The sequence below is a fragment of the Mustela nivalis genome, assembly GCF_964662115.1.
Source record: "Mustela nivalis genome assembly, chromosome: 1".
NCBI classification, from domain to species: Eukaryota; Metazoa; Chordata; class Mammalia; order Carnivora; family Mustelidae; genus Mustela; species Mustela nivalis.
In genome coordinates this window covers 59,079,635-59,092,576 of record NC_139020.1, presented here as the reverse complement: position 1 = coordinate 59,092,576, position 12,942 = coordinate 59,079,635, and the positions used below count along the sequence as shown (strand labels likewise).

General features: G+C 49.2%; 3 protein-coding genes across 12 annotated transcripts in view; 1 reads left to right on the top strand and 2 right to left on the bottom strand.

Moving 5' to 3' along the window:
- Positions 1 to 1,536, top strand: part of CFAP44 (cilia and flagella associated protein 44) — a 151,704-nt gene extending 150,168 nt beyond the window's left edge. For all 6 annotated transcript variants that reach the window (XM_082737190.1, XM_082737192.1, XM_082737189.1 and 3 more), the window contains one exon: positions 1,030 to 1,536. In XM_082737190.1, the coding sequence (XP_082593316.1) occupies positions 1,030 to 1,218 (189 nt within the window). In that variant the 3' untranslated portion in view covers positions 1,219 to 1,536. The remainder of the gene's footprint in view (positions 1 to 1,029) is intronic.
- The window catches only part of SIDT1 (SID1 transmembrane family member 1), a 479,838-nt gene that overhangs the window by 317,167 nt on the left and 149,729 nt on the right, over positions 1 to 12,942 (bottom strand). The gene's annotated exons all lie outside the window — the stretch shown is intronic.
- The window catches only part of BOC (BOC cell adhesion associated, oncogene regulated), a 66,406-nt gene continuing 58,520 nt past the window's right edge, over positions 5,057 to 12,942 (bottom strand). For 4 of the 5 annotated variants that reach the window (XM_082737932.1, XM_082737933.1, XM_082737934.1 and 1 more), the window contains 9 exons: positions 12,571 to 12,777; positions 12,028 to 12,209; positions 11,490 to 11,595; positions 11,058 to 11,180; positions 8,761 to 8,982; positions 7,845 to 8,080; positions 7,559 to 7,635; positions 6,866 to 7,059; positions 5,057 to 5,806 (listed from right to left, as the gene is read on the bottom strand). In XM_082737932.1, the coding sequence (XP_082594058.1) occupies positions 5,619 to 5,806; positions 6,866 to 7,059; positions 7,559 to 7,635; positions 7,845 to 8,080; positions 8,761 to 8,982; positions 11,058 to 11,180; positions 11,490 to 11,595; positions 12,028 to 12,209; positions 12,571 to 12,777 (1,535 nt within the window). In that variant the 3' untranslated portion in view covers positions 5,057 to 5,618. The remainder of the gene's footprint in view (positions 5,807 to 6,865; positions 7,060 to 7,558; positions 7,636 to 7,844; positions 8,081 to 8,760; positions 8,983 to 11,057; positions 11,181 to 11,489; positions 11,596 to 12,027; positions 12,210 to 12,570; positions 12,778 to 12,942) is intronic. The other variant, XM_082737936.1, reaches the window with a different exon arrangement.

The window sequence follows — 12,942 nt, the reverse complement described above, 5'->3', positions numbered from 1 at the left end:
CACTTAACAAGAGGTCTGGAGCTGATGACTGAGGGTTTCAAACTGAGTGGGCCTGTGATGCCAGGGCCAATAGTTCTCTGATTGTCTCAGTGATTCTTTGAAGTTTCCTTCAAAGTCACATGACAACTGCCTGACCTCTAAGCACAGAATGGATACTACATAAGTGTCACCTTCTTCCCTTTAATGTGCTTTCAAAGCTTATTGAGCTTATACTTAAGAACCATGCTCTAGGATGGGTGCTACGGAGGGTGGTGAGATGTTCCTGAGATCTAGCTCTTAAAGGCACCGGATCTTGCAAGAAAGATCTCACATAGGCAGCTAGGTTGAACCGTATGAAATGGCCACTTTTTCAACCTAAAAAATCAGATATAAATTTTAATGGTTCAATGTTCTGGAAGAACACAAAGCAGGAAATCCTAATCTAGTCCATGGACAAAGGCCTTAAAAATAATTTCTGGAGGCGCCTGGGTGGCTCAGTTGTTAAGCATCTGCCTTTAGCTCAGGTCATGGTCCAAGGCTCCTGGGATTGCATCCCACATGGGGCTCCCTGGTCAGTAGGAAGCCTGCTTCTCCCTCTCCCACTCCTCTTGCTTGTGTTCTCTCTCTCACTGTCGCTGTCAAATAAATAAAATTAAAACAACAACAACGTAATGTCTGAAGCATAGCAGAATTTGACTGGACAAGGGAAGGAGTCAGATGAGGAAATAGAGATTTCCTTTTTGGGAAACAAAATATGGGCTGTATAGAGAAAGGGGGGTGGGTACCCCATCCTTTATGGCTTCACTGCTGAGCTCTCTACAGTAGGAATGACAGAGTGCTCACTTATTGGGATTTTCATTTTAAGAGTTACTCATTAGGCCAGGGGGGCACATTTCTAATGGTGGGATTTCAGTGGAAGAATTGAAGGCCCCTTAAAATAAGGAGCAATGGGTATTTAAACTGACAGTAAGATTAGCACTAACATAAAAATGGGGAATTTTTTCACATTCCATGTGATGCTTAAAGCAGGGAGGTATTTTCTTTCAACAGGGCAATGCCTTCCAGGGCCCTCGGAAAGCAGACATTGTGGCAAGACAGAAGGTCACCGAATTGATCCAGCTGCAGGCAGAAAGGATTTCCGCCTTAAAGGAAGAGATTGCTCTCTTGCGTAAGAAAGGTGGCCTTATCCTCCCACCCATTCAGCCTCCGCAAGGGGAGATGAAGCCCATGGGCCTTTAAGTTTGCTTTTTTCCTCAAATCCATCCAAGATTTCCGACATACGACTTACGAGAAGTCTGTTTCCATGCTGGCTGCAATAGTCCTATTATTTTAAAGTGAATTTGTTTAAAAGTCTAAGACCAGATCTAGTCATATAGTATTAATAACTCTTCTCTAATGTGGTTATCTTAGAATGGACTCTAGCCCCCAACATCTATTTCCCTTTGAACTGAACCATTTTAGATCTGTTTGGAACCCAATGGACTGAATATGGAGCCTCAGAAGGCTGTATGTATCGCAAAACTTCAAGAAAGCACCGGCAATATATCTTGTAGGAAATTTGTCTCTTGCTTATCTGAATTTTTAGCCGTTGGCAGGAAAAACTAGCAAGCTGTGAGAAAACTTGCTTCTTTCCTTCCTTGGAAAATAAACCGATATTCAGTGTTTTCTGAGAGAACAAAAAAACAAAAGCATGAGCTATTCTGCCAGCAGTATCTTCGAATGAGATGCAAATCAGAATTCTGACATTGTGGACTTCACAGAGCAGTTATTTGAGGGCTCAGGCTGCAGGAAATGCAGACAGAGTGGTTAGCTTGGGACTGGCAGAAAGCAGACTACCAGCTTCCTGCTCAGCCCTGGCTGCGCAAAGTCCTCAGCTCTGAATGGAGCAGGAGTGTGTTTTGCAAAATGGTCAACAAGGCGGCTTTTCTCTGAAGGTGTTTGCAGCTCTACCGGTGTTCTAAGTATTCCCACAGTTTTTCATGTCCTCTGCATTTTCTTTTGGGTTCTAGTGGAGTCACTTGCTGTTTTTGATGTAGATCCCTAAGTCTTGATAGGTTATATCACTCTGAGAGACTGTCTCTAATCATCACTTTTGATTGTGCCTAACATTTTAAACCAACTTGATTGTCCTTTTTGTTTGGGGGTAAGCAGTGACGGGAAGTCATGGCTGATGGCTGTGCCCATTTGGGAATGATCTCCCTGCTATTTGGATCCCTGTTAGTAACAGAGCTCAGCACGTTAGGTTCAGAGCTCTATGGGTCCATATATATGAATGAGCTTCTCTACTGAGCTGTCCCAGAGTAGAAGTCCGTCATGGAGAAGGAAAGGTGAGGAAGGCAATGTTACTTCAACGTAGAACATGACCCAGCAGCATCGTCTTCCTAACCTGTGACTAGCCTGATGACCCGTCTCTCCACAGGAGATAGGACTTGCTTCTTTTCAAAGATGTTTTCCTGTTCCTATTTAAGAGAACTGAATAATTTGTGCCCATTAGTTTAAATACTCTGGTGAAGTAGCTTCTCTGCTGGAGACACCTGCTATCACTTTCTTGTATGCCCTAAACTTGTGTGCCCTTCAAGGTTTTTGTGCTAGTTGTAGCTCTGAGAGTTTTACTTATTGCTACACGAAGATCCCCCAAACATTGCTTAACACAGCAGGCCTTTATCTCACCCAGGTTCCTGAGAGCAGCTGAGCTGGCTGCTTTGGGCTCAGAGTCTCTCACAAGGTTATGGTCAAGCTGGGAGTTGGGGCCACAGCCCTATGAGGCTTGGCTGGAGGAGCTGGAAGGGCAACTTTCAGACGCACTCACTTAGCTGTTTGGCAGGAGGCTTCCGTTCCTCGCTGGCTGCCTATCACATTGAGCAACTGCCAGGAGAAAGGGGTTGGTCTCCAGGGAGACACCATTCCCTAGATGGTGGTGAGAGCCAGGGGAAGTTACGTAATCTTCCTGGGCCTCATTTTATTATCTGACAAATGAAGGTTTTGGATAAGCTCTCTTTCCCATTCTGAAATTCTGTGATTCTAACTATAGCAGGAATGACTTTAGAGTCTATGGAAGAGCCATGGCAAAGATACCCTGAGTTTTTCAACTCTGTAAATAACCGATCAGGGTTATTTTTTTTCTCCCCAAATTGAACTAGACTAAATCACCACTTACATCTACAATAAATAGGCCTTCATCCTCTAGGTCTGATAATCTAGTTAATACTGTTTTTTATTTTGAATTGGACAAGACCTAGAACTAGCTTTAGTTTCATTTCTACTTGATTCCAGACTTAGTCTTAATCTGTCCTTAAGTATAGTCTCAGAGTCTTTGGGAAGTTCAGCTTTAGACAGAAGGAGACCACTAGGGCTCGGCTTTGACAGGGGATAACTTTCCATTCACCCCTACTTCCCTGATCAGACTATTCTCTGCCTCTGGCTGTGTCTCAGAGAAAGCCGCCTTACTTCCGAGAGTGAGGCCAAAATCCATCCACACGTTACCTCTGGGTCAACTGCTAACGTAATGTGGCTATTTTGAACCCTTTCCCACAGTATCCTCAAAACCCAACACTAGAAGAAAAAGCAGCTGCTAAGTGAAGCCCCTGTGTCACAGTTGCTCACTGTTGCCAAATCCGGCTGTCCTGTCCTGGAGAACTGCTGCCTAGAGAGGGCTCTGGGCCTGAGCTGGGCTCTGCACCCTCTGTAGCGCCTGCGCAGTAGGTCTTACTAAGTCCTTGCTGGCTGAATCAGTCTTTTAAAAAGGACTATAATAATTACTCGGAATCTAAAGAAATAGAAAATACAATGAAATTGAGTATCTAAGCTGCTTAATTTTCTAGGCTAAAATTTAGAGGCCTGATAACTTTTGTCATTTCCCACAATTGACTAAAGTAAATATGCGTGTGCCTTAGAAGTGATTTTTTTCTTTCCTAGTTTTTTTTCTTTTTCTTTTTTTGAGAGCAAAAACCACTCAATATTGTTATGGCTCCAGGGCTGTGCAGAAAGCAATTTTACATATCACGTCCTTAAAAGTTCACCAAAATTGACTTTGACAACTGCCTGCGGTCATCAAGGAGCAAAAAAACTAATAAAATTTAAAGCCAGTGGGCTAGAGGTGAGTTACAGCCCAGCTCTGAGAGGCCCTGGATTAGCTGAGTGAAGACTGAGAGTATTGGCCCGGTCCTACTCTTGGAAGTGACTTTCAGGCCCACAGTGCAGGGTCGTGGCTCAAGTCACAACTTATTTCTTCTATCATTTCCATGTTCCTTAAAGTCCTTCATTTTATTTCTTAAGATGTTTTTTAAATACAACTTTTCTGAAGATCATGTCACTTCTCGCTGAGAATGCTTTTTCCAGTTTAGCTGTTGGACAGAAAAACATGGGACCAAGGTAAGCCCAGGCCCGGTGTCCCTTCTGGCCAGTAGAGGGCGCACTTGTCCGAGAGGCTGGTTTCTCCCCGGTGTGACTAGGGTAGGCAAGTCTGGCCCCAGGACTCCTACCCAGATGGACAGCCTTAGGCGCCCTGCATCTGTCACTCACCTTTGCTGAAGCCCAGCACACAGATTTCCCTCCTGAGAACGGCTGAGCATTAGGGCTTTCCGTGCAAGGCTTCAGCCTCCAGCTAGTGCCAGTTGCACGCATGAAGGTTGATCCTGTGGCTGTATGGACGTAAGTAAGTGTTGATTTTAAACAACTAATGATTCAACTCCTCTGGCAATGTCGGTCTATCTTTGGAAAGAAGGAAAGTTGAGTTTTATCAGGCACCACAGGTGCAGCCTAGCACTTAACTAAATGGCATTCTGGAGAAAATACTCCATCATCCACACCTATCTGGGTGACCAAAGCTTTGCCTCGAGTCCATTCAGTTAGAGACCTGCAATTCTGCTGCTTTAACTGCTTCACACTGTCTCCCTCTCGGACTAAACAGTTACTAACACAATACTTAAAAAGACAAAGAATTAGACATCTGCTACCTTTCCCAGCTCTCAAACTCTTGCCAGAGCTGAGATGTCACAAGTGGAGATTTTCTTCAAATACTTGAACTGAATCCTAACATCTAAAGAGGATGCTGACTCATCCGTGACTAAGTTGAAGGTTACAGGGAGGACTAAACATTTATTTAGAAGTTAGTTACAGTGTTTGTTTTTACAGAGATAGGTTGCCACAGATTATTGATTCTGGAAGGCTTGTTAATGCTTATAGAACAATACACATCTTAGTCTGTGCTCATCAGCATCTTCTGAAAAGGTCTCCTGCAGTACCCGGTCCAGCCGTCTTCACGAGCAGCTCCAGCCTGTGACACTGGGGCCCTTGCTTTGCCCTCATCGTTGTTGCAGACCATGTGCCTAAGACTCTTCCTCTCAGCAGCTTCTCTGGGGGCCTCGTGCGGCCTCCTGGGCAGCGGCAGAGGTGTCCGGTGAAGGGCTGCCTCCTTAGTCTGTGTTACTCTTGCCAGGTGGAATCCTGTTATCAGGGCATCTTTGATTTCCCCCTCATACCTCAATGGGTAGGATTCTCTGTGTCTCTCCAGAATTATAAAAACACATATACATTTATTTACAAGTGCATAAATATATAAATATGGCTATTATAGAAAAATAAATACCAATTTTTTCTCTTTTTAAAAACAATAGTCTTTCTGGGATATTGGTTTCTGCCTATATTGTAGGAGGTGGTGTTTCAAAAGCTACATGCACCGGTGGGCTGGGGGAGAGCCGCATCCCAAGTTCCTGCCTGATGTAGGCCCCGGCGGGGTGCTGGGAACACCAGTCTCCTCCACCCACTTGGCAGGAGTTAGGACTGTCCACCTCTTCAACTGGTACAAGGCCCAAGCAGCACGGGGGCCCTGAAGGGAGAGAAAAATGGGAAACATGAGAATCCAGACTGACCAGGAACCGTTGCTCAGTGGTACTGGGTCAGTCTCTGTGATGGGAGTTGGTTACACTGGCCCTAAAAGAGAGGCAGAAACACATTAACTATGGCAAGGGCATTTCTGATTTAAGGTCTCAGAGACCTGCGGGGGCCACTTGTTTACCCATGTCTCACCTACACATTTCAGCGATGGAATCCCAGAGACTCTTAAGCACTAAGCCTCTACCCTGGGGCAAATGAAGTCAGCTGAGCCCATGAAATGTGGAAGAAAGCACTGTTCTTCCCAGATATAAGCTGCTAGTCTACCCCTCTGGTACGATTTCTCTGGGCATAACCATCCCAGCCCAGATGGAGTTCAGTTTTGATGATGCTCTGGTCTGGCTCTAGGAGGTCCCTGTCTTAGAATTTTATCTCCCAGAGACAGAGTCTAGGATCTGCATGCGAATGGACAATTCATGCCATGGAATCTAAGAAGCATTAGATTCTGCTGTTACAGTTGTCTGTAACAGCCTGTGCCCCAAGTAAGCATCTGCTGATTTCCAAGAGCCGGGCATGAAAGAGGACTATGGGGTGGGCAGCGTGCACTGAGGCCCCTGGAGCTAAGGTTCTGTGGGAGCAGAGTTAGGATGATGATGTGACACTCGGCTGCTTAATGACTGATGTCATCCCACCCCTTAATTAAGAGACAAGACCCAACAAAGCAAGGTATTTGGGATGATCAGACAATGCCTCTTGGTGTGATGAGAAGTGGCCGGAATTTGTGAATGGTTTTAAAATGCCAAGACCAAAAGGGCTTCTTTCTCTGAAATGGGGATTTGTCCTCTTAGTCTTTGAGGACACAGCTTGCCCTGTAGAGCCAGCCTCACCTGGTTCACCACAACAGGCTCACTCCCTGTCCCTCCCCTAGAAGAGCTGTTGGATGGCTCTTAACACCACCTTTGAAGACTGTTCTCTAGGCCAATGCGGGGCTGTGGACACCTAGCTCATGTCATCCCCAGCCGGTGCAATTTCCCACTCTGCCCCTCGCACCAACCTCGGTGAAAAAGAGGGTCCCAGGCTGCTTCCAGCCCAGGACCCTGGGTTACGTTCCTCATGCCTGACTGGCCTGTGGCAGTAGGCTGCTCCTGGAGACGGCGGCAGTCTTGGTGGGGCTGGAGCAGCTGGTGCGTTGAGTCATCAGGCAGCGTATATAAGAAAGAGCCCTCGTCTGGGCTAGACTGGGGACCCCTGCAGGCACAAGACCAGATGGAGAAGTGAGGTGGAGGCAGAGTGTGCCTGTATCCCCACTGCCCTGGCTGCTTCCATGTCTGAGGGCATCAGAGCTGGTCAGGGCTCAGACAGGGCAGGGACAGCTCCCCTTTGAACACTGAGAGTTCACCACTTCTGTGGGTAATTCTAGTCTATTTCCATTTTATGCCATGTAAATGCTGAGTGCATGAAAGGATATGCAGTCAGGTGTCTAGGGGCCTGTGGACAGAGCCAGTTGTATGTGGCTGCTATGGCCAGCCAAGTGAGGGAAGGACTTCTGACAGGCCAACCCATGCCCCAAAGGGGGAAGGGCATTGTAACTGCAAACACAACACCTCCTCAGGAGACGAGTCTGGTGGAGCAGGTTGTCAGACATGCCCCCTTCCCTGACTCCCCTTAGTGACTGAGATTGGGTCTGAGGAGCTAATGAGAAAGCAAGTTCTGTAGCAGAAGCTGCGGATGGGAGAGGCCCGGTTACCTGGGACTTTGGTGACTGGGGGGGTCATATCCAGTGCCAAGAATGGTTGGCTTCAGCAGGCTGCTGGTGTCCTCTTGCTGCTCAAAGGAGAGAGTAACAAAAAGGTCACATCAGAGTCCATGTAACTTTCCTGTTTGGTGTTCAAGAGAATGAACTGTTCCTGACTAAAGAGGGCCAGGCCCAGTAGCCCGGGATTAGAGGTGAGAAGGGAAAACGCCCCAGGAGGCAGCCCGACTCCCCCGTGCTGGCCGGCACCCATGTGCTCACGTTCCCCGGGTGACGTTACCTGCTGAGGCACCCCTGGGCAGTGCTGTTGAGGTTTCACACCTGGGCAGCCTGTGGCAGCTGCAGGGCAGCCCCTGTTCACATGGATCCCACTGGCACAGGCCCGTCTACTGGGGCCACTGAGACAGGGCTGCCCATTGGCCTGGTGGCCTGGGAGTCCTCCTAGTGGTACCATGGTGTACTGGCAGGAGGAGGACAGAAAGGCACTTCGAGGAAAACCCAGGTCTGTGGTATGTTCTGCAAGGACAGAAGGACAGAGGTATGCTTAGGCCAAGGAGGCCCAGGGCAGCTTCAATACCATAGAAATCGCAGAAAACTTCTGACTGCACAGGTACGCAGGGAGCGGACACTGCCCCAGGGATGAGAACACTCGCTCAGAATATTCCTGCAGTCACCCACTTCTAACATCTGGACTCATCTACAGTGGGGAGAAGGGGGAGGAGATACAGCAGCACAGGTCTGGGGGAAAGAAGTTGTGAGCCCGCAGAAGAAGCAATGTTTAAATGAGACAAGTTGCCCAGATGTGTTGCCATTTGAAGCAGAAATAGGTGGTAACAGGCTAAGAGGGGGAGCTCAAGGCATCCGCAAACCAAAGAATCATTTGGTGGGGGGGGTTTCACGTTCAACATGAACTTGTGGTCAGAGCAGCAGCTTCAGACATGAAAAAGAGTTGAAACCAGATAAGTACTGAGTTCCAGAGACGCAGAGAGGACAGGCCCTTTCCACTGCATACTTTCTATCTGCCAAGGTCAGGTACTGAGAGGAAAGGGCCCAGGCTTGGCATATTTTTATCTCTCTGAGCCCTGTGGGACACCAGGAGCTCACACTCTTCTGAATGTGAAGGGAGCCTCCTCCCTTCCCGAGGCTCCTTCCCTGAGGTGCTGGGGCAGGGGGTAGGGGATGGGTTACTCACTCACTTTGCTTAGACCAGGCCCTCCACAAACAGAAGGGGATGAAGGCGACAATGATGAGGACGATGGAGCCCAGGACGACCCCAACAATCAGGTAGGGCAGGTCGCTGGAGCGCGCCACCATGGCCCCAGTGCCCATGGGCCGCTCTGCAGTTTCTGGGGGTGGCAGCTGAGGTGGGGCCAGAGTTGGGGGTGGGAGCCGACCGGGCTGACCAGAAGACTTCCGAGCTGTAATTGTGGACAAAACTCACTTCACCATCATTTGACATTTCCCTCACAACAAAAAACAGCAGCAGCAATAAACCGGATTCCATGGGAGTAGGAAATGGGGCCAAACTCACAAGGCCGTGCCTCAGAACTCTGTATCAGATGAGTGTGGTGTCCAAGCTCAGCATGAAACTGGCCTCTGATGGGAGATTTGGTATTGCTGAAGAGAATGCGGCCTTCTATTTCAATATACAACCTGAGCTATTTGTGGGCCAAGCACTAGTGTCAGACTGGGTCTTCTGGGCAGGAGAGGTGTAGGGTTTTTCTCAAGAGAAGAGCCAGTGAGCTTCGGGAAGAAAATCTTGGGAATGGCCGAATTTACCCATGGATTTGCTATTCCCGGGCAGATAAGGGATGCAAAATCCTGGTCTCAGTCTGGCTGCAGAGCAGGGAGATGGAGGCAGGGGGACTCTCTAGGACGGACAGTAACTGGGAAACACCAAGTCTCTGACAAGATGGCAACTTGTCCTCTGGCTCATGTGGTAGCAGGCTGGGTCTGACTCGTGAACTCCCCCTCACAGCGTCCTCCTCTCTACTCTGACAGCACACCTGGTGATTTCTACTACCTCTCTGCGGGCTGTTGCTTGTGTTTTTCTGTTTATTCCTCAGAACTGGAAGCCCTCCTTGTCCCTCTCAGGCCACACTCTCCATACTCTGTCCTGTGTCCTGATGGCTGCCAAGTCCCTGTGCCCGGGGCCCTCCCCAACCAGGGGATCTGCTTCTCTCTCAGAGGCTCAGAAGAACCAGCCCCAGGAAGTCTCCGAGTGGCTTCCCCTTGTCCCTTCTTTGTGCTGGGCTCTGCTTCTCTTCTGGCTTCCCCATTTCAATAAACGGCAACGTTATCCACGCACACTGTGCTAGACACCTCATGGTTCACTTTGAACTCCCCTTAGTCCCCCCTGGCCCCAAAGTGCGAGTGGTCCCTGGTCCTACCCACATGACCTCAGGACAGACTCTAACTCAATCCTCTCTTTGCCTGTACTTTACAGCGCCTCACTCTCCCCCACAGCAGCCCACACCTGCAGGGACGCCCGTTAGCTCTCTCGACCTCACAGAGTCCTCCATGATCCAATGCCCCGGATCACCTGGGCCCTTCCCTGAGCACTCCCTCTCTCGTCCTCCTTCTAGATGCCATACCCTCCCATCACCTGGCAGTATGCAGGCTGGCCCTGCCCCTCAGACTAGTCCCGCTCTGTCTAGCCTGAGGATTCAAGCCTCCCGGCCCAGTGTGAAGCCTCTGCTCTTTGCCCCGGGCACTCCCTGTGTCACTGGCTGCAGGACTTGTGGCCACACAGTATCTGCCCTCTCCCTTCACTGCACAGGCTGGAAGCCAGCAGGGAGTACACACAGGAGGCACTGGGCATTTGTTGAATAGGGGAAGGAAAGCAGTGCAAAGCTAGAGGACAATGTTGCCAATGTTGGGAAAATGGATTCTTGTCTCCATTCCTACTCCTTTGTGATCCTCTTCTGATTCTGTTTTTTGCAATATCCCTGCGTTATATATTTTCTGTATTTGCAAAATTGAGACGGTGGTATCTCTCCACTCGACCAATGTGCAAATATTAACAAATTATTATGTGGAGATGTTTAACATGTTTCAGTGCAGAGAAAGAATCCCGGCCTGTAGTTAGATGAACTTGGCTCAAGGTGAGCTCCACCCCTAACTGGCTAAGTGAACTTGCTCAGTTTCTTTCCTAGCTAATGGCGTTGTAGTTAAATTTAGTAAACCAACAACATAAGTACCAAATGTTATAGAACTATAGTGTTTATAGAACGTTCTGACCTTAAGGGTGGGTATTGAGCTTCTCTTGTATGAGTTAATTCCCCAGTTCCTTGAAGCCATTAGGATGGCAGCCCTATTCATACTTGAGGCCCAGGCAAATGAACAGAAGGGTTCAAAGTGATAACATTTAGGAGTACTTAGAAAATAAGGAGTCTTCATGAGGAAGAGCTACCAGCCTGCCACATGCAACAGAGACTTGGTCCTAGCTGGCTAGAAATAGCAAGAGGGGAGCAGAGCGCCTAAAGAGAATCACCTTTGGTTTCACAGATCATCACATTGCTGAACTCACTCTCCCCACCCTCGTTGAAGCACTGCATCTTGATGTCGTAGGAGGTCTCAGGCTGCAGGTGGCTGATGGAGTGCCAGTATCGGTCCCCTGGAAAAGACGGCCAGAAAGTCACATGTAGTGCTGGGCATCTGGTCTGCCTGGAACCAGTCACCGTCAGACTCGGACAAGGGTGTGTGTCTGGGCTGGTGCTGTGAAGGCAGCAGGGCACCCTGGGGCAGAGGAGCTCCGGAGGAAAGGAAGCACGTGGGCTGATGATCTCGATGACCCCAGGTGTGGCACGGGTCCATGATATGTGCACAGATGCTCTGTGTCCCACCAGCCCAGGTTTTATACTTGCAGCAGCACAGAGGCCCCCCTGCCACCAGAGAAAACCGTCTCACCCAAAGTGCTTCTTACCTTCCACCATATCCTTCTTGTAGTCACTATCATTGTCACTGTCTGTGGGTCGATAATAGATATAAAAGCCATGGATTGGGGTGTTGTTGTTACTTGCTGGAATATACTACAGGGAATAGAGAAAAAAACGAGCTGACCAGGGATCAGAGACCTCATGTGAATAGAAATTTTACTCCAGCCTAGAGTTTAAAAATTCACCGAGGGAGCCTGGAAAATACTTCTGCTGATATCTCCAAGGCTTTCTGGGGGAAGGCTGTAAGATCACCTGTTATTTAGCCTAAAGGTCCCCCAGCTCTTGGACACCAGAAACAGCCACTTCTCCAAAGACGTAAGTCCCCTCTGAACCTGCCTGAGTACTATAAGGATGAGGCTCTCAGGCTAAATTCCCAGCTGTGGGGGACTTGGGGGGTGGCCATCTAAAGGGAAGGATTTTAGAAGAAGGACAGAAGATTCCTTCCTGCTCCTGCTGCAAAGCCAGCTCCTGTCATCATGAAACTCAACCCTGTCTCCCCGCTGCACTCTGTGTGAGGCTACTTACCATCCACTTGAGCATGATAGTGGTCTCATTGACAGCATCCGTGAAGGTGATGTAAGGGCCTGCCACAGGCCTTTCGTACACACGGCCACTATAGCTTGACACCACATATGGCCGGGAGGGGGCGCTGGGCTCACTCTCCCCCAGCATGTTCAGAGCCCTGACCCGGAACTTGTAGGAGGTGCCTGGTAAGAGAGACTCACTTGAACCCAGGAGCTAGAGAACACTTGTGACCCACTCCCACCCAGCACACCCAGAGCCTAGAGGGATCTTTTGGGTAGCCCTTCCCCAAATGCAAGTGCCCCAAAGACACAAGAACTCCCATCTTCTTCAGAAAGGAGCCACAGAGGGGCTACCTATGGACCTCTTGCAGAGAGGAGGAGGATAAGGAAGGGTTTGTAGGATGGAGGGGACACTACTAAGGGCATCCACATAAGCAAGATGGCAGATGGCAGACCAGCAGAAAGAAGAGCCTCCAAAGTTCCAACTGTCCTCCGAGGGGTCGGGGACGGCTGGGAGACCAGGTGATAGTGGCCAGACCCCTACCTTTCTCTAGGCCAGTGATCTCCACCGAGAGCCGGGAAGGAGGGATGGCACTGGTGGCCAGAATCCAGTCCCCCACCTTCTTTAGCTTCTTGTACTCCACACGGAAGGACTGGATTGGGAAGCCACCATTCCCACGGGGAATCCAGGTCACATACACTGATGTCTCAGAGGCCATGGAGATAGTGGGCCTGTCAGGAGCTTCTGGGGCTGGAGAAACCAAGATGTGAGGGATGAAGGAAGCAGAAGGGATACGGTAAGCTGGTTGCATTGCAACTGAACTTGGCCTGTTCCTGACTGGGGCCTATTCTACCCCCATTCCTCTCCCTCTGGTGGTCATACCCGGTCTTCCAGAACCACCTGGGTCACCTTCTC